Source organism: Solanum pennellii, chromosome 1 (genome assembly GCF_001406875.1).
Source record: "Solanum pennellii chromosome 1, SPENNV200".
NCBI classification, from domain to species: Eukaryota; Viridiplantae; Streptophyta; class Magnoliopsida; order Solanales; family Solanaceae; genus Solanum; species Solanum pennellii.
In genome coordinates, this window is record NC_028637.1 from 77,778,345 (window position 1) to 77,799,005 (window position 20,661).

The following is a 20,661-nucleotide window of genomic DNA, read 5'->3' on the forward strand; positions in this document are numbered from 1 at the left end:
CCCCCCCCCCCCCCCATTCAATTTCCACCAAAATTGGTTAAATTAGGTTTTAGTCAATTTACCTTTTTACCCCTCATTTAATTCAGTTGACAAAACGGTCAAATTATAACTTGAGGGTAACTGTACAATCCATAATCATTAATAACATAATTGTAACCTACACTCAATACTTAAGACCTGTGTCATCGCCCCTCTATTTTGAAACCTTAATGTCACCTTCTTTAAAAATTCACCACTTAGTGTAACGTTCACTATTTTTTTGCAATGAAGGTAAATAAAATTGGAGGGGGGGGGNGGGGGGGGGAGGATTGTGATGAACTAGATTACCGAACACGTGCAATCAAATTACTAGTATCAAATATCAAAATTAACAGATCTAAGAATATTAACTAATATGAGTTTAATTGAGGCAATTGAGCGATATATGTCACGATTAGGGGTGTACGTAGTTGGATTGGTTTGGAGTATTCTAATATCAAATCAAACCATTTGTTCAAATTTTTAAATTGATAAATTAAACCAAACCAATAAAAGTCGGGTTATTCAACCTTGTTTTTTTTTCAAAATTTTTCGTGAAAGTATTCATACAAACATATAATTTACTTGTATTTCAAATATTTCTTTAGTCCTACCAAAATACAACTACCTAAGGTAGTTCTTAAAAAAATAACACAAAATATGATAAGATTAATGACACTAAAATATCCAACAAAAATAATATTGCAAATTAACAAGTCATAATGAAAATGATCATAATTTTTAAGGTACTAAATAATGGTAAATTAAGTTTAATAAGTATTAGTTACCTACTAAATAATAAAGGAAATTAAAATTAGATTATGTATTTTAATTGTCTAAACAATTTAAAAATAAAGAACAATTATCCAATAGTATTGTCATTCTTAGTGTTGAATTAATTTTCTTTTTGCACTAGTATTAATTTGGTTTTGATTTAAGATTTATTATAATTAACAACATTGTGGACAGTAATATTTATTGGACCATTCAGAAATCCAAGTTTCAAACTTGAAACAATAAATTAAAAGATACAAAGTATGAAAAAGTGTAACAAATATTTTAAAAATGTTATAAAGTATTTGTATTATAGTGAATGTCTATCATGTGGAGTCCTTTTAGGATATGATTAAGAGTCCGACTTGGGGACCAAGCTAGATTTCCCCTATAAATAGAGATGTTCTCTTCATTGTAAAATCATCCCTCAAGAGAAATAATAACTCTTCTCTTCTCTCTATTTTCTTCTTTTTATTCTATAGTTTCATAACACGTTATCAGCACGAGACTCTACTTTCTCAAAAAGTGATGGTTATGTTTGAAGAATTAATAAGTTATTACTTATTCTTTTGTTTTTAATTTTAATGGTCAATCTTACGAAATTAGAGTTTACTGCCCTTGATGCTGAAATTCACCTTGATGCAACGGGTCTTGGAGAAACCATAAAAGAAGAAAAATAAGGCATCAAAGCAAAATAGTGCACGAGCAATGATATTCTTGCGTCATCATCTTGACGAGATTCTGAAAATTGAATATCTGACAGTTAAGGATCCACTTCTTTTGTGGAAAAGCCTAAAAGAAAGATACGACCACTTGAAGATGATCATACATCTAAAGGCACGATATGATTGGATACATCTAAGGCTACAAGACTTTAAGTCTATATATGAGTGTAACTCTTCCATGTTTAGAATCACTTCTCAGTTGAAATTATGTGGAGGGTTAGTAAGATTGATATGATGGAAAGACATTCTCCACTTTTCATGCCTTTAATTTGCTCTTGCAGCAACAATATCGAGAGAAAGACTTCAAAAAGTATTCTGAACAAATTTCTCATCTTCTTGTGGCTGAGCAAAATAATGATTTATTAATGAAAAATCAGGAGAATCAACCTTCTGGATTTGAACCACTTCCTGATGTGAATGAGGCGTATGCCAACCATGCTAGGCGTGGAAAAGGTCGTGCCCCTAATCGTGGACATGGACGTGATCGTGATTATGGTCAAGAACATAATTCTTTTCCTGGTGTTAATCATTCATCAAATAAAAATCACAATCAAAAGGAGAAAAAAAGGATGAGAAATATGAAGCAATTAGGGAAGGTTGTTTTCGATGTGGTGGAAGAGCTCATTATGTATGTGATTGTCGTACTCCCAAATTTTATCTCTGAAAATTAAGTTGACATCACGTACTTGGATGTAGCAGATTTCTTCGCACATCTTGAAGGAAAGATAGATCACTTAATTGGTTATGGTAATGTGAACATGGAAGAGTGATATTTTTATGGTAATAGTTATTAACAAATTTCATGTAATGATAGTTGTTTAGGTGAGTATTGGTATTTTAAATTATTTTAGTCATATTATTGTAGTTAATTAGTTTGTTCCATCTTAATTAGATAATATATATTTGTTCATTGGTTTATTTATATGATTATTATGTGATAGTGTTACTCAAATACTAAACTTTATCATTTGTTTGTATTATATTAGGTCTTTAACTTGATCTAATGTTAAACACATGCAGTTTGTTATTAACTAGGATTTATCATGAATTTGTATTATATTAGGTCTTTTGCTCAATCTAATGTTAAAAAACATGCAGTCTGTTATTAACTAGGATTAAATAATGATTTTTATTTTATTTTTTCCTAACAACTCATTATTGACTTAGAGGAAGCAATAAATTAAGATTCAATTTCTAACTTTTAGTTATTAGTTTATTACGTTGAATATATTGTACCCTTTTGACAACACTAATTTTTAATATATATTTATTTTGTATGTCATTTCATGTGAAGATATGAATAATTCTAAAAAATATATTATCGAAATATGAAGATATTTGCTTGATTGATTCTGGTACAACACATGGGATATTCAAAAATAAGAAATATTTTTCTCATTAAAGTATGGGCAAAATAAATGTTACTACAATTTTCGGTAATACTTATATCTTGAGGGCTTTGGAAGAGCCATTGTAAATTTGCCCAAGAAAACTAAACTCATCATTAATAATGCTATATTTCTTCCAAAATCAAAGAGAACTTGTTGAGTTTCAAAGATATCCATGAAAATGGTCATCATATCAAATCAATAGATGAAATAAATCTTGAATATCTTGGTATCACCAAGAATGTCTCTAGGCAGGCATGTGTTATAGAAAAGTTTTATGCTTTATCTTCTGGCTTATATTGGGAAAAAAATTAGTGCAATTGAGTCACATTTTATAGTATATAAGAAGTTTACTGATTCCAATACATTTGTACTTTGACATGATCATCTTACATCCTGTATCTACAATGATGGTACGAATTATAGAAAATTCGAATGGACATCCATTACAGGACCTAAAGTTCTTTCAAATGGTGAATTTTCTTGTACTGCTTGTTATCAAGGCAAGTTAATTGTAGATGTCACCAACGAAAGTTGAGATTGAGTCCCATGCGTTATTGGAACGTATACATGGGGAAATTTATGGACTACTGACCCACCTAGTGTGTCATTTAGATACTTTATGGTTCTAATAGATGCTTCTTCTAGATGGGCTCATGTGTGTCTATTGTCATCTCGTAACTTGGCAGTTGCAAAATTATTGGCACAAATAATAAGGTTAAGGAACACTTTCCTGATAATCAAATTAAGTCCATTTGTCTTGATAATGTTGTAGAGTTTACCCCCCCCCCTCCCCAATCATTTGATGATTATTGTTTAGCAATTCGGATAAGATTTGAACACTCTGTTGTTCAGGTTCATACTCAGAATAGTCTCGCTGAGTCATTAATTAAACATATGCATTTAATAGCAATAACATTGCTTATAAAAATTAGGTTTCCCACTTCTGTGTGGGGACATGCAATTTTTCATGTTGCAACACTTATTCGTCTAAAAAAGACAAATTGTCATAAGGTTTCTCCATTGCAAATGGTTATGGATCAAGAATCTAATATATCCCATCTAAGAATTTTTGGATATGTTGTACATGTGTCTGTGGCACCACCAAACTGAACTAAGATGCGCCCTCAAAGAAGGTTAGGAATATATGTTGGGTTTGAGTCACCCTCCATTATTCTCTATCTTGAACCATTGACTGGAGACATATTTACTACTCGATTTGCAGATTGTCGGTTTGATGAAACAGTTTTCCCAAAATTAGGGGGAGAGAATAGTGAAATAAAATGAGAGATTTTATGGAAAAATTTATCATTGTCTCATCTTGGTCCATATTCATCTATTTGTGAGCAAGAAGTACAAAAGTTTAATTATCTGCAGAAAACTGCAAATCAAATGCTAGACGCATTTATAGATTTAAAAAGGATTACTAAATCACATATTCTTGTAGAGAATGTTCCTATTCGAGTTGATGTCCCTATAGGACTATCCACTAGTGTCATAACTAATGAGTCAAAAGCACGCCTAAAGTGTGGTAGACCATTGAGTTCTAAAGATAATAATCCTAGAAAAAGAAAGATTAAATTCCAAGATGACACTATGAAAGAATCTCATATGGAAGTTTTAAATATGAATAATTCATATATTCATGAAAGAATCAATGAACTTGAAACTCATGGAAATAATGAACTACTCATAAATTTAAGAGATAATGAAACTAATCTGAATCGATCAGAAATAGTGATTAATTATGTCTTTGCATATAATATTGCAACAAATATCATGCAAGATAATGTGGATCTTGAACCTCAATCTGTTGTAAAATGTCAACAAAGAAATGATTGGCCAAAATGGCAAGAACCAATTCAACTGAAGTTGAATTCACTTGCCAAGCGTTAAGTTTTTGGACCTATAGTTCAAACACCTAATGGTATTAAATTTGTTGGTTGCAAATGGATTTTTGTGCGAAAAGAAATGAGAAAGAATGAAATACAAAGGTATAAAGCACGCCTTGTGGCACAAGAATTTTCTTAAAGGACTGGCGTCGATTATGAAGAGACATACTCACCCGTTATGTCTTCAATGAGTTCGTGGGAAATTGTGATTTGAATTCAATGACACTTCACATTCTTCTTCATAGAAATGTTTAAAATCAAGAAGTCTCGATAAAGTTCCTAACTTGTTTACCACAAACTATATAATATGAGGCAAAGAGGTATTATTGAAATTAAAGAATGGAAATTCTTATGTCCAAATATTGAGTCTCATTGTGAATAGTGAACACACCGAGTAAAGCCTGCTTCACAAGCCATTCGCATAGTTAATGACCAAGATTGAATTCATTGTCTTTAAAAAAATACACAAGAAAATTGGGTGGGTTAATTTTATATATTAGATCCGGTCAAGTTATTGGGGCAGAGCGTGTCCGAATTTTCTTTATTTAAAATTGAATAGTTCACTTAATATGAGTCGTCCACTTGTCATCTGTTAGTCATAAAAGTATATTTAGCCCAAAAATATAACGGAAGAAATATATTTAGCCTGAAAATATAACTAGGAATATTTTAAAACTATTTTATATAATACAGGGATATATTCAACCCTTCGTCGTTTAACATATTTAAAGAGGAAGAAAAGTACGTTATAACATAACAACCAAAAAGACAGTTTTGAGTTGGGTAGTTTTGACAAAGTGAGGTCATATTTTTGATAAGTCTCCCTCTCATATTTTAATGAATTGAGTGAGTATTTTTTAAATGGATAAAATATGAGTTTAAACTTATATGTAATCCATAGACATATAGATATTCATGGATAAACTATGGGTAAAATATGAGTTAGTCATATGGATTAAACTTTCAACTTTTATTCACTCAACGTCAGCATATCACCAAAAATATTGTAATTTCCCTTACTTTTTATGTTCTTTAAGTAAAATTAATTATTCCTCTCTATAATTGAAAATGTGAAATCTTTGGCCTCCAACAAAATATATATCAAATGTAAATTTCTTTTGTTCATTATAATTATATTTATTGTGTTTGTTCAATTTTATATTGGATTGACAGCTTATAATGTAAGAGTTAGCAAATTATGTAGTACTAGTACGTGATTTACCCCTAAAACGCAAATATTCATTTGCTTGAAATCAAAAAAAGAATATTTCCCTTTGTTATTATATAAATTAATTTTACATTAAAAAGTCACAACATTTTTTTTTTACTTTTATTATTAAATAATAAAACTAGATAAAGTATTTTTTAACATATTTCATCTAAAATAAGACAAATATTTTCTCCAAATTAAATTAATATGGAAGTTTACTATTTCCTCATGAAAATATGAATATACATGTATTTTACCCAATTCATTTGTTACCCAATTCAATTTTAATATATGAAATACGGACAGGTTGACATATTACCCATTTTATTTGACCCATTCTCAACCATCCAAATATGACCCAAAGCTCCTATTTGTCACCACTAGAGTTGGGGAAATAATTGTGATAATTTTAGAGTGCGATCTTCAAACACTTCGTGATATTCAATAACCAAACTTAGCAGCAACCTAGGATCATGATTAGCCCAAGCCATAGCGGAGAGTTTCTCACACATAGAAGAAGCTTAAACCACACCTAAAATAGCAAAGATGTAATTAAATACGAGTGTGCCATTTTATGCTATAATCCTTCACCTTACATAATGGCTTATTCTCTTATTTCCCCCTCCTATTGATGATTGACATTTGACTTCATATTTCCAGTTTATAACAGTGATACCATTTTATTCAACTTGAAACACGCAATGACCAGGCAGAAAATTAACACAGGAATCACACTTGTCCGCCCATTATCTGCAGTACATGGTTCCACGCCTTAGACAACCAGTCATCTCTGTGGGGAGTCAATTGTTCGAACATTTGCACCTGTAATTCCTTCGAAGCGATCTTTGCTTATCTCTACAAAGTGACCCACCATTTCATAAAATTGTTTCAGGCCAGAAATGGGAAGAATTATTGAAGAGCGATCAGAACCTGCTACCTGCAAGTTACAGTGAAAATATAAATATGATAAACAGAACCAAAATTAGAATGCTTAAATTATATGAAGGTCATCAAGAAGCCAAACCTCCGATATTCGTAAGAAATGGCCCCGATTGTTATTCCCAAGATCAAAGAAGAACCTCTTCTGGTCAACCCTGATTACTTTGGAGACCCCCAGGTTACTAACTTCGTCAGCTGCTGGTAAATCAATGGTCCGTTCAATAGTCAAATCAGCTGTGGGGGCAGATTGAGAAGAGTGACTGGATATAAAACCAGCTCCTACATCATCTGAAAGCCCAAGACGCTCTGAGGTTTCCGAAGTCTGCTGCTTTCATGCATTTTCAAACAAGAGAACAATGCAGCTATTATTTTGACACCTTTAAAGGACACAAAAAGGCAGAGACTGTAAAATTACCTGATTGGGCGAAATAAATAGCCTTGAGGCTTCGTTAATCTCTGCCAAAATATTCCTAAATGCTGCCCATCCGTCATCCCGGGCACTTCCTGCTGGAACAATAATGGTACTACGGTTCCTGCTAACAGATGCTTCAGAGACCTGCATACATTACTCTGTTAACCGAGTGTAAAATCTAGGGATGCAAAAGAGTCCCCATTAGAGAGACTCATAAAACCTTGTTTTGTAATCAAACTGCGGCTAATCTTCTTCTAGTCTATATATAGATACACTAAGATGACAGTTGATAATGTCATGGCTAGTCAAAGAATCAATTGATCTTATATTTCTTATTCTCTTGATTCCGTTTGTTTTATGATTTCTTAACTGTCCATTTTTAGCATTTTAAAAAGAATTTGTAATCGTAGGCATCTCAGTAGCTTTTAAGAAACCATACAATACTCCTAAGTGGGTTTGGTTTCAAGGTGGATCTAAAAGATGTACAAGAAATTGGAGTTAGTTCCAGAAAGGTTTCACCATTTTCATTTAGAGAAAGCTCAGTAGCTTTTAAGAAACCATACAATACTCCTAAGCGGGTTTGGTTTCAAGGTGGATCTAAAAGATGTACAAGAAATTGGAGTTAGTTCCAGAAAGGTTTCAGCATTTTCATTTAGAGAAAGTTAAATGGTATTATAAACAGAAAGAAATAACCCAATAGTGTACTTCTGTAGTAATTACATAAAAAAGTGTGGAGAGAGTCCATTAAAAAAAAAAGATCCATCACCTTTCTGCCTCAGAAGCTATCAAAAATTAGGGTAAAATGTCCCCCGGATCCTTAGGTACAGTATGGATACACCTTGAATCTCTCCACTTACCAATCATGATTGAGGACCTTTGAAGGTCAGATTCCAGCCTTGTGCATTTCTGACTTCTAAAATTGAAGCCAGTTTATGTTGATAAGGTTACAGATGTCTAGGAACTGTTGCTCAGAGGTGTTTGTCTCACCCATACCAAGATCTTTCTACCATTTCCCACATTGATAACAAACCAACCCCATATTTTTGGCCATTAAAGTCTAATAGTTCTCAATAGACCCACCCAATAAGGAATTTTAACTTCCTTAGTGGTCCATGGTCCTTTCCTTTCATATCTTGCAATGATGATTTCCTTCCATAATCCCTGATAATCTGTTGCCAGTCTCTATGGCCCTTAACAGAAGGCTTTAGTTTTGTGGTTTCAAATTTATAATTCCCTAAAGCCCCCTCTTTTTGTTTGTTATAACATCCCGCTTGACCAAATGATACTTCTTCTTACCTTCAGCATTACCTTGCCATAGGAACTTCCTTCCAATATCATCCACTTCTTAATGATATACCTGGGGATGGGAAAAAGGGACATCATATAGGTTGGCATGGCCTCAAGAACACCTAAGGATGAGTATTGACTTCACGAATTAACCAACTTCTTCTCACATTTTTCCACCACAAAGTTCCAGATATTCATGGACTTACTCGTATCTACCAAATGGAATCTTTAACATATTTGTTATGGTCCCCTAATATAGATGTAGTTATGGGGCTCTGCAATTTGAAATCAAATATTTTCTTCCTACAACCTATGGTGTTGGTTCGTTTAGAGAGAACATGCAATCTCTAGAGTTTGAAGTACTCAATAACTATATAATTTTATGTTTATAAAGCTTTCCATAGAATTCAATTAACTTAATTACAACAATGAAATAATTTCCTACTACAACTGAAATGAGAAATTGGAGGAATAACTTCCTTACTGCTGATAATTGCTACTAAGGAAACAACTGCGACAAGAAAACATGGGAAAATTATTAATAATTGTTGATTTAATCAACTTTCTGATTAAATTTTCATGCATAAAACTGTTGGTAGACTAAGAGGGATCTTTGTGGCCACGAAATTGTGGAAAATCAAACTTAATATATTTAGGAATTCATGGAGTTCACCTGAAACTGCAACCACTACTTTACCTTTCCAACCTCGATTGTGACTGTCATTTTCAATTACTTTTACATCTGCCTTTGAATTTGATAAATCCTTCGTTATTGCATCCAAGTGACTATTTATGGCTTCATGCCTTGCTCAATTGGTTGACGGTTCTTTTTGGAACAAAGTCAACTATCGTGCTAGTTGTTGCTGGATTAGATATCTCCCATAACTCCCGTCTCAGACACTAAGTTGTTATGGTCCTTCATATGGATCTACTTATCAGGCAATGCAATATGAAATCAAATGTTTTCTTTCTTAAGAGAGCCTACAATCTCTTGAGTTTGAAGTACACAAAAACTTAAAAATATTTTGCTCATCTTTCCATTAACTCAAATAACTTAATACAACATTGGTGATTAACCATCCACCTAATAACGAAATAACTTCTTACTACTACTAATGAGAAATAACATAATTAATAGCTGTTGATTTAATAAACTTTCTGAATAAATTTTCTATGCATAAAATTGTTGGTAGACTAAAGGGTGCTAACAATATCACTTAAACCTCCCATAGCAAGATGAAGAGAAAAGGAGATAAGCTGATTACCAACTAGAATAGCATCCATAATTTGTCTGCCCTTTACGAAGGTTATTTGTTGATCATCCACTAGCCTCTGCGTGACTTGGCTGAGTCTCTCTGTTAGGATCTTTGATATGATTTTGAAGAAGATCCTGATTAAGCTGACATAAAAGTTCTAGATATTCTGTTTTCCTTTTTTCCTCTCTTTTTTGGATAGATAAAATTCCATTGAAGATTTAGGAGTCTGACAATTAATTTCTTTCCTAATGTTTAAATGGTATATTTCAGTGTTAGAGTTCTTTACATTTCCTTAATTTCAGAAATTACTCACTATTCATAAAGCCAAATGTAAGACTTATGATTATGTCATATGCTGTTTCAATAATGAAAGTCAAACCCGTAACAAAATTCCATAGGAAATTAGAAGGAAGAGAATCAAGCAAGCGGATATATTTGAATCACCAGAATCCTTAGAGCTTTATGGACGGAGATAGACTCATTTATACAAACAGATAAAGATAGAGAAAGGGTCATGCATTTGTGAGGAATATTATTTTGCAAAGGAAGAAATAGTTGGTAACTAAATATACCAGAGAATTTGGGAAATGGGTCAAGTCACTCAGATGGTGGAAGGGGAATAAAACAGGACAGAGCTCCTGGTCGGAAGGGCTCAGAGAAGGATTACAAGATTTTTGTGTGATGAATAAACATCGAAGGAAAGTGGCAGAAAAGGGCATGGGGCAAGGTTCTCCATGCAGCTTTAGATGAGTTAGGGGAGAATATAAAGGTTAAGGTCAAGATGATGGTTACCCCAAGGTCACAGAAGTCAAAACAAGCCACAATTAAGTTGCAGGATAAAAAAAAATGCAGCTGTGGGAAAAACAAGTTGTTTAGAAGTTTTCTATAAACAACCAGTTTTCAAAAAGAAAAAAAAAACAAGTGGTTCAGATCAGAAAAATCTTTGACTGATGATTATCATAGTAAATTCAGAGATTGTAGACGCCAAGGCATAATATTACCATCAACAATCTTAGCGAGCAGATAACACAAAAAAACATCATTAAACTAACGATGTAACCAACTTTAAGAAATCTAGCCAGCTTGTTTGCATTTTGCAGGGAATATTATAGGAAGTCAAATGATTCTTCTATATTGATTACATTCAAGTGCACACAAGAGGCTATCTTTGTGCCTCAATTTTACTACCTTGACAAAGTCACAGAGACACAATTTATAGACATGAACAACCAGTTTTACAAGTTCCTCAATCCTGGCATCAAAAGCAATAAATGATTCTCAAGAGGGTTTCCCCTTCTACCCTGTATAGTTATGCCAGAAATGCGCTCCACTATACAGATCACCCACCCAATGGAATTTCACATTCACATCAAGCCATAGCTCATGTCAAAATTGTTAAAATAAAAACGTATATAGTGTCTCACATGGAAAAGGATTGCGTACCATGTCAAATATAATTGTGATTAGGCTAAGTGTAATAATGTAGATAAATCTCAATCAGTGTTATCAAAGGCCCACTTAAGCCCTGAAGCAAGGCTCAAAACATGTTGAGCGTTTCACCTCGCTTAATGAGTGCTTTAGTGTTGTCGTCAAGGTTCTAAGGCATACTTTTGTTTCCCAATGAACCTCTTCTAAAGAGACAACACTAAACAATTGCTATTTCACTTCATCGTAATTATTTTTCAATTTCTTTATTCAAATAATTGTCATGCATGCTTTATTAATCTTGGACTAACATATATATTGTATTTTTTTCTCCCCTTGCGCCTTTTTTCATCAAAGCCCACGTTCTATTTGCGCTTTGCACTTAAATCCCAACGGAGCTTAGAGCTTTTTTGCGCTTTTTACTTTTGATGACACTAATCTCAATAATACTTCTTTCCAGGTCTTCACTTCTCACATGTTACCAGAACCACATTGAAAAACATTCGGGACAGAAAAGGAGGTCGGCGTGTGTCTTTCCGGTGACCCCTCAGAAGTGATTTGTGTTGTTCCACTTTCCATTAGTGGTGGGCAAAAAGCAAAACCACAGGGCCCTGCCATTCGCCAACCAAACCCTAGAGCAGATCATTTGATATAGAGACGCTGGGCGATATCACCTTCTGATAAACGCTCGACGTTTGGATATTGTGTTTTAGTAAGAGGTAATTTGGCGTCGTGGAAGAGTATGATACATAAAAGTTATCAATATAGCGTCGAAGAAGAATATCGAGCAATGGTTGTAGCAATTTGCGAGCTAGTTTGGATCAAATAGCCGCTCACAAAATTGAAATTTGGAGAAATCAATGAGATGGGTGTGATAATTAAGCAATCCTTTGTATCGAGTCAAATCTAGTAATGAGAGGACTTAGCACATTCAGACTGACTATTAGTTTTACAGAGAATAAATACTCGCTGGAGAGATTGTTATGTAACTTGTGGAGACAGATCAGTTTGCAAATATTTTTAACAAGTTCCTCACTAGTCCTCAAATTTAGTTACTTCAGTAACAAGTTTGGTTAATACGTCTTAGTTACTCTGCAACAAGCTCCCTAAAATATTACTTATATGCACCAACTTGAGGGGAGTGCTAGCATTGAGAAAAAGACTAACAGATTAAGGAGGTCCTTTTAATGGCAAGGAAATAAAGAGAAAAGAGGTTATAATCTGGTCAAGTGGGATTCACTGACACTAATAAATAAAGGGGCAATGGGCATTAAAAATCTAAGCATACAAAATGCATGCTTACTTCAAAAGTGGCTTTGGAGGTTTTGCACATATAATATAGCTTTGTGAAGAAGGTATATTGAAGATAATATGGTTTGCAAAGCCAGTGGGCCACTGAAGAGGTATTTATCGGTCTATTTCTTCATTGCAGAGCAACTACAAATCTCTGGAGTATGTTCCTTTGTATCGTAGGAGAATGTTGAGTAATGTCTAAGTCTACTATGGAATTACTCAACAAGTGGGAAGGTATTGGCAGAAGAGGAGCCAGTGAAGACTACTGGAGATCCATCGTAGCTTGTGTCTTGTGGACATTGGGGAAGGATACAAATTCAAGATGTTATGAAGGCAAAGGGACCAAGGACTAGAAGATTAGAGATCAATGGCTTAGTTTAATTTAATTTTGGTATAAATAGGATATGGTAGCGATATAATAGACATAGTTGACTCATAGGTAACCTGTAAAGTTTTTTTGTTGAGTAGTTTTTTTGTTGAGTAGTCTCACTGAGGTTAGTGCACACACTGTCTGTGGGTTGTAAATCCTCATCATCCTTTGTTGATGAGTTTTTTGTGAATACAAAGTTACCTTAACTGGAAAAAAAAAAGAATATTAATGAATAGTCTCACATGGAAAAGAATGATTTGTACTGTGCAAAATATAACTATAATAGGGCCCAGAGTAATAATGTAGATACGAATCTCAACAACACTTTTTCCCGTTTCTTTTACTTCTCAGAATAACAAAGTACTCAAAGCTTCCAACTGTACATAAAGTGTAACCTTGTTTTAAATGTTTCCCAACAGATATGAGTGCTAGTAGTTAAGAAAGAGAAAAAGATATACAACATCCATCACAGGAGTATCCTGATCAAGATATTGCATAACAGAAAAATGGATCTTCAGCAAAAAGTTACATTATTCAGGTTTGGATGACACAGATAGTAGCTACATTTCTTACTTAATTTTAGAGACTGGGGGTTTAATGTAATTTAGTTGGCAAAGTCGAAGAGCAGACTCATAAATGAGAGATGGAACTAGGCAAAGTAAAAGTACTTCTCTAGACAATAATTGTGATTACTTTCCTGGCAACCAGAAAAAGCTTTCCTGAACTCTTTGACTGAGTTTCTCATCTCCCTCATACTCCACTTGTATAGGTGCAGAGCTTCCACACACATGGACACAAAAACATGACAATGATTTTCCAAAACAATGTCGCACACAAAACAAGCAGCACAGATAGGAGTCGATTATAACTAATTTGTTTCATAAAATCAATTCATTACGGGAATTGACAAGAGTCAGTTGATGTGAAGAACTACAAATTTAAAGATTACATCTTACAGTCGTTAAAGTTTTCTTTACAATTATAGAACCTTCTTAGTGTTCCTCTATTATTATATGCGGCCCTTAACTAATGAAAAAGAGACATAAGCATGGTAAAAAGAGCTTCAATCTTGTTTCTATGTTAGCCAAGCTTGTCCATTATGTATGTTGATTGAATTGCATAAAAAACAATGTTTCACTCATATGCAGGTAGAGAGAGTGTTATGGTCCCCTATTATGGATCTAGTTATGGGACGATGCAAGATAAAATCTGAAGTTTTCTTCCTACACCTATGGTGTTTGTTCGTTAAGAGAGAACTTGTGATCTCTTGAGTTAAAGTACTCAAAAACTGAAATTACTTTTCTGCTTCTATTTCTTGAGACAAACTTATAGTGTAAATACAACACTTATAAGATAACTACCCTTAGAAACTAGGACAGGACTTCCTAACATTACTGGAATGAAAAACTGCACTATTACAGGAAAATAACTACTACTAAAAATAAGTAACTACTGTGTAACTATTGGATGACTAAGGGATGATAACATTACTCTCCTCCTTCAAATTGCACTTTTCTTCAAGTGCTTCAATCAGAAATAATTTCTTGCATTGATGACCTAGGGTGAATAGTGCACCACAATTGAACAAAGTCCCTTAAGTCGCCTTTCCTCCATTTCAGATTTGGTCAGTTTCTTCACAAATTTGGCATGTTATTACGGTGAGAAATTTGTTGTCTTTGATTTGCAAGCATCTACCGATTGCGAATAAATGGGTTGTTCTCTATGTTCACAAAGTATGGAAAAACTCATCGCCATAACCAAATCTGGAGGAATATGCAACTCAACCGCAATGGCTAAATAATCAGTAAGACCAGTGATATGAAGTTCAATTTTTTGCAACCGAGTGAGTGTACCAGCCCACGAAATTAACTGCTAAAAATTTTCTTGGTAATTTGCCGCAAACCCGATCAAGCATATCTTAGCAATTCTCCAAATTTCTAAGTTCTGATTGATGGCCTAAAACGCAGTTACATTGACGTTTGAATTCATACGAAGATGGTTGAGGCATATATGTCTCTAGTTGAAGAAACAAAGTTAAGTATTGCCTTCTAAATGAAAAGAAGAAAACCCAACCTTTTCTTCTTCTAGAGTTTGTTGGTGTCGAAAGAAGTGTTAACATTTGTTCAACCATCCCAAAGGGTCCTCTTGGCTATTAAATCGCGGGAATACAACTTTGTATGTCAAGGAATGATAAAAATTGGCTCCTACTTCTGATCCTAACTCCCGCCACTTTATTTTCCCTTCAACCACGATTTTGACCTGTAGTTTCATTTGAATCAGAATTGACCTTAGAATTCTCTAATTTCATTGCAAGTGCATCCAAACGAGCATTTAGTAATTCATGTCTGGCCAAATTGGTTAAACGTTCTTCTTGGAACAAGTACACCAATTGTGCTAGTTGATGTTGAATTTGGTCTCCTATAACTCCCATCGTTGGTCCCTTGTTATGGATCTAGTTATGAGACGCTACAAGATAAAAGCTAAAATTTTCTTCCTACGACCTATGGTGTTTGTTCATCAAGAGAGCCCCTGCAATCTATTGAGTCAAAGTACTCAAAAGCTGAAATTACTTTTCCGCTTCTATTTCCTGAGATAGATAGTTCAAAAATACAACACTTAGGGCTCATTTGGTGTGAGGGATAAGCATAATAGTCCTAGGATAAGAAAATAGTCTTGGGATAAAATTTAGATGTGTTGTTTGGGATAACTTATCCCACCATTTATAGCATAATGATGGGATAAGTTATCCCATATACATGGTGAGATAAGTTATCCCAGGATAACTAATTCAACGATTAACTATCCTGGATAACTAGTTCCCAACCAAATGACCCCTTATAGGATAACTACCCCTAGAAACTATGGCATACTTCCTAACATTACTAGAATGAAAAACTACACTATTACAGGAAAATAACTACTACTAAAAAGAAATAACTACTATTGTAACTATTGGATGACTAAGGAGTGATAACAAAGAGAGAGAGAAGTTCATACTACCTAATACATTGATCATTCTGGTCATAGAACATGAACAGAAATTCAATTTACTACCCAACCCTGAGAAAGGCATATACATTGTCATATTAGATCATGGACATATTGTACAAGAGATTAACTGAAATCCAAATAATAGCAATTTCCTTCAAGGTTGGTGTAAAGGAAATACAAATAATAGAGACTCCATGGAGATTGGTGTAAAAGGAATAGAGTAACAAATGTTGAATACGATAGTTGCAATCCAGATAGCTTATACGGAAACCAATTATCAGAATTACCAAGCCCGAGCCATGGTTATTTGATACTTGACAGGTCCTTTGAATTTCTTTACACAAAAATCTCTGGATGAACTCAAATTAGTATATTGATCACCCATAAAACAATGCACAAAGTAATGCATTATTTTCCACATCACACACTCTCATATGCAAGCTTACCCCATTTAACATGTTTACCAATAGTCATAATTCTCAATAATGATCACGAATCAAGACTAGACTAAACAGCCATATGAATGGAAATGTGTGAGAAAACTAAGGGTGCAAACATACTTTATATTAGCATCAAAACAGAGCAAAAGCAAAGAGTCAAGGTCAGGAAAGTAGATTAACCTTCAGAAAGCGCCCTCGCCTATTCTCTCCTACATCAAAATAAAACACCTGCAGTGCGAAAAAAACCAGAAAACAACCTTTAACAGAAGTTAATCATAAAAAGTTTTAAAAAACAGTGGAGAAGATAAAAAGGAGCTGAAGCGACATATGTATATAATAATCTGCCTTGGTATCAAGTTGGAGTTCTTTGCTAAAGACGTCCTGGTCATCTGAATTGACATAGTAATTGAAGAGATCGAGGAACCATGAGATGCCGTTGAATGGTACTATTATAGTAGACCTTGTTGCCGACGTTTTCTCCGAGATTTTCAGGTATCGTCCACGTGGATTCTCCTTCAGGTCGAAATAGAAAAGCTTGTGTTCTACCTGTAACGTCTTGCACAACAACTCTACGTCGTTTCCACCACCACCGCCACCGCCACCACTCGAATTTCCCTCCATCAATACTCACTCACACTTCAACTTAAAAATTGAACAAAAAAATAATCAGTGAGAAATGAATGGTATAGCTGACATTATGGAAAAAATTGGGGATTCGATTGCAGATGTGTGAATTAGGGTTCTATGAAAAAGAGGAATTTCAGTGGAAATAATTGTTGACCAGTTCCACTTGCTAATCGAAAATGGCCTGCGTCACTTGTCTTTACTTTTTAATTTATAAAATGTACATCTTATCATCTTCGGTTCGATAGAGACCGTTGGATGGGCAGCTGAACTAATAACCGAAAATATATCCGGTAAACGTGTTTTCTGTTTTTACTCAAAAGTTCTTCTGTACAGGAGTCCCTAGGTTGTGCAGAAAAAATTGACAAATACTGTTTTATATAAATTGTCATTATTTAATAAATATTATAAATTTTCAGCTATTAATTTTTTATAGTATTTGAGTCAAATCTCATTATTTGGAGTTTTTTTAAAAGTAAAATTTTACACAAATTTTTATCTCAAAAATATCCTCTAAGTTTTGATAGTTTTTAAGATTTATGATTATAAATCATATTTTTCTATAAAAGTGAAATATGTTTACTGAATATTATGGTCAAACACATAGTGAAATTTCACCTAAATTATTATCCAAATAATATTTGTCAAAAATATTTGGAAATCTATGGTCAACACTAGCTTAGATTAAATTAAAAAATCAAATTGAATTGAATTTTAAATTTGATTGATTTTTTGATTTTATTTTGAATTTATAATTTGCTTTGTCTGGTTTGAAATTTAGAAAAATAAAAATAAAAAAAGTCGAATTATAGATATAAATCACTTTTGTCACTTTTTTGTTATTAACTTTCATTATGTTTTAGTTTATATTTTATATTTGGACTTCTATAGATGATATACATTTAAGTATTCTACTTTTCATTTTACTTATGATTGTTACAAAGTATCTTTAAGAGATTTAATAATATTAGAAAGAGTGTGTGTGCGTGTGCGTGTGTGTGTGCGTGTGTGTGCACACTAGTTTCACGGCACATATGTTGCACATATCTAGCGCATCATATAGTATACGATGTTGTGAAATAGAATTATATTACTAACTTAAAGATTTTTACTAAATATCTTTAATTGAAAAAACATACACTACAACAAGTATGATATGTAGCTACGAAATTATTAGCTACGACATCAAATATGTCACTGATTCTTCGCTTTTACTGATAAATTTTACTTTCGTGCTTAAAAATATGAGACACATATTTTTAGTGACGAAACATAAAAATTCGTAGCAAAATTTTGCCCACTAAAATTTTTCACCAAAAAATTAATTGGCATCATTTTGTTAAGTAGTGTTAGACACGAAAGTTATCGGTGACATATTATTTCGTGACTAATAGTGTTATGTAATTCATGAAAAACTACGACATCAAATTCTTCACTAGTTATTTGCTTTTAGTGACAAAATTTACTTTCGTGTTTAAATATATGAGGCACATACTTTTAGTGAAGAAACATAAAAATTCATAGCAATGTTTTGTCCAATAAAATTTCCCACCAAAAAATTAATTAGTGTCATTTGTTAAGTGTGTTAGTCACAAATTTAAAATTTCGGTGAAACATTATTTTGTCACTGATAATGTATCTAATTCATGAGAAAATATTTTTTGTCTTCTAATTTATTAAATTTTGGACACAAAAAATATTCATCTAAAAAAATATGTTGTTACAAAATCGACAAATTAGAGTTTGTAGCTAAATATTATAAATTTTAGCTATGAAAATTTAGATTAAATTATGACATTTATTTCGTCGTCAATAATATATGTGAACACCTAATTTTTTACCAAAAACATAATATATTTTACACCAATTTAAAAAGGGTTATATTTAAAATAAATAAAATAATGATAATAAATTGTAAGTTAATAAAATTATAAGATCAATTATAGTTTAATAAAAAAATTGATAAATAGAAGTTGGGAATTTAAGTTATTTGTTAATTATATCTAGTCTAAAAGTAATAATAATATAGAAAATATTATGAAAAAGTATAGAAAAAAAAAAGAAAAGAGGAGTTCTAAAAAATTTCAAATTTGTTTACCTTATCCTAATTATTCCCAACTTCCTAACTTATTTTCCTAAAAAATCTCATCCCATCTATTTATTTTTAATTTTTTTTTACTTCTTTAGGACGATTATTTTTAACTTTACACAAATTTTTTTCATTTATTTTTATTTTGTTAATTTGTTATTATTATTATTTATTTATTTTATATCCTTATCTCAACCCCAATTTTCTCAACTAATTTCTAAATTAAATCCTAATCCCACTCTATTACGTTCCTTTTAATTAGCACCAGACTCTCAGCCAAAATTATTATAAAAGACACGTTCAGTTGAATAGAAAAAAAAAAGAAGAGAGATTGAAAGACGAGAAAAAAAAAAAAGCAAGAGCAAAATTGAAGGAGAAGAAAAGTGAGTTATTCTTTTGAAATTTAGGTTAGAGTTAGAATTTTGTTCGTGGTTCCAATTCGTGGCTCATTAAAGTTAATACTTGTTTATTAACTTTGGAAATCAGTAGATCGTAGCAGTTATTTTGTGGTGAATCAATAATACGAGGTAACTCTAAATTCTTGGATTCTTGTATGATTTTAATGAAATGCTTGTAAAAAAGTTTAATTCTAATTATATGAAATTCTTTTGATAGTGTGTTATTATTATTATTATGAAATATCATTTTTGTGATTAATGTTATGAGTTATTTTTAGAATTCGCAAAAGCTTAAGAAAACGTTGCCAGAGATTCTTATTGTTAAGAATAAATAAATAAATACATAATTTAAATATGTATCATGTATTATTATTATTATTATTATTAATATTATTATTATTATTATTATTATTATTATGCTTTTTAGATGCACTTTGTAACTTATATCTCTTCATGATATTGAATTGATAAATTTGAATAGATTCATATATCTTTCCGTTTAGCTTTTCACTTTAGATATTGTTGACTTGTTAGATTAGGATATAAAAATAATTAATAAATAATTTTTTTTTAAAAAAAATATCTAAGTAGAATTGTAAATTTCATCTAGAGATTCCTGATAAAATAGTAATAATTTCTATTAATAATTATAAAAAAAAGTAAAATTTAAAAAATTATATAAAGAGAACAAAAGAATAAAAAATAAAAAGAAAACAAGAAAGCATAAAAAAAACATCGAAAGAAAAAAAAAAGAAAAAATAACAGATTTTTTTTTAAAAAAAAAAGAAGAAAAAAAAACGTGAAAAATCGAAAAAAAATAAGAAGAGAGAAGTAGAATGAAAATAAAAATAAAAATATAAAACTAATAAAACAAAAAGTAGAAATAAAAAAAATGAAAAAGAACGTAGAAAAAAAAAAGAAGTAACAAAATTTTTTTTTTTTTAAAAAAAAGGAGAAAGCAAAATCTGTAAAATATGATAAAATAAAAAATAATAAATATAAAAAGAGACACAGAGTTGTTACACAGAAAACAAAAATAAAACAAATATATATATATATATATATATATATAAAATTAAAACAAAAAAAACGTGCAAAAAAATAATAATAATAAAAGGAAAAATTTTTAT

General features: G+C 32.0%; 1 protein-coding gene across 2 annotated transcripts; it reads right to left on the minus strand.

Annotated features, from left to right (window-relative positions):
- Window positions 1-6,429: 6,429 nt before the first annotated feature.
- LOC107007209 (transcription factor Pur-alpha 1) lies at window positions 6,430-17,237 on the minus strand. 2 transcript variants are annotated; one of them, XM_015205736.1, is made up of 5 exons: window positions 16,766-17,237; window positions 16,601-16,648; window positions 7,362-7,502; window positions 7,032-7,268; window positions 6,430-6,944 (listed from the first exon to the last, which is right to left on the minus strand). In XM_015205736.1, the coding sequence occupies exons 1-5, from the start codon at window positions 17,039-17,041 to the stop codon at window positions 6,792-6,794; spliced, it is 855 nt and encodes a 284-aa protein (XP_015061222.1). In that variant the 5' UTR covers window positions 17,042-17,237; the 3' UTR covers window positions 6,430-6,791. The 2 variants fall into 2 exon arrangements, with proteins under 2 accessions (XP_015061222.1, XP_015061214.1); XM_015205728.1 differs by having other exon boundaries at window positions 7,032-7,271.
- Window positions 17,238-20,661: the final 3,424 nt, after the last annotated feature.